The sequence below is a fragment of the Perkinsus marinus genome, assembly GCF_000006405.1.
Source record: "Perkinsus marinus ATCC 50983 genomic scaffold scf_1104296951078, whole genome shotgun sequence".
In the NCBI taxonomy this organism is placed as follows: Eukaryota; Perkinsozoa; order Perkinsida; family Perkinsidae; genus Perkinsus; species Perkinsus marinus.
In genome coordinates, this window is record NW_003209425.1 from 1 (window position 1) to 998 (window position 998).

The 998-nt window shown below is 50.5% G+C and overlaps 1 protein-coding gene across 1 annotated transcript; it reads left to right on the top strand.

Moving 5' to 3' along the window:
- Window positions 1–296: 296 nt before the first annotated feature.
- Window positions 297–938, top strand: Pmar_PMAR019758 (hypothetical protein; the record flags this gene model as incomplete). Its single annotated transcript, XM_002777716.1, has 1 exon — window positions 297–938. A coding segment is annotated over one exon (642 nt), but the record flags the coding sequence as incomplete, so codon positions are not given.
- Window positions 939–998: the final 60 nt, after the last annotated feature.

Sequence of the window (998 nt, forward strand, 5' to 3'; positions counted from 1 at the left end):
ACTGATGCTATTGTACAGGATAGGGTTTTGCGTTGACACGAAGGACCATCGAATGACTCGGATTACAATCTCTGTTGTACTGGTATTAGGAATTGCGCCCCTTATCACAATGAAATATCCACTCTTGTTAAGGGCACATTCACGATTCTGAATGGGCGTCGTCCTCTGTCCCCCGGCGCAAAGCTTGCCGTATCGTAACCACGGCTAGCCTCGAGGATACCAGGGGCTTTCATTCAGTCATCGTCAAATGAGATCTTCAATGCTCTTCAATCAGTTTTTTCATTGATTGTGTAGGAATGCTTTCATTCGTCTTGGTCCTCTTGGCCTCGGTTGGCTTGAGTAGAGCCGTCCTGTCTGCACCTCGTGATCGTCTAGATCATGATCACTGTACAGCTACTGCTGTTGATTGTGCCGCTACCGCTGATGGTGGGTGCATTGCTGCGACAAGCGCTGATGGAAGTCCTCTCGACTTCCGAATGGTTTATGTTCCTCCGAAGACTTATGGACCTGGTGAGAAGAGGGCTGTCTACAAACAGTTTCAAAACTACCCGAGAATTGTTGATGCCTCTCGAGCCCCGAGTTATGCTCCCACCTCTCCCGACCAAAAGCCGAGTGTACCTATCGGTTACATTGACATGCCGGAAGGGACGACTTACGGGTATTGGGATGCCGCTTATGGTGTTATGAATGAAGCCGGTTTATCGATGGGTGAGAGCAGCTGCAGTGGACGTTTGAGTTCTGTTCCGAAGGGAGACGGCCCGAACGGTAGCGGCGCCTTGTTCTGGGTGGGTGAATTGTCTGATATCGCCCTCGAGGTCTGCTCCACTGCTAGATGTGCCATACAGACAATGGGTAAGCTCGCTGAGGAGCATGGCTTCTACGGTTCTATTGGCGTTAAAGAGGCTGGCGAGGCATTAACAATCGCCGATGGTACCGAGGTATGGGTATTCCATATTCTACCTGATGATACCGCTGAAGTGCAGTGTGGGCTGCTGAAA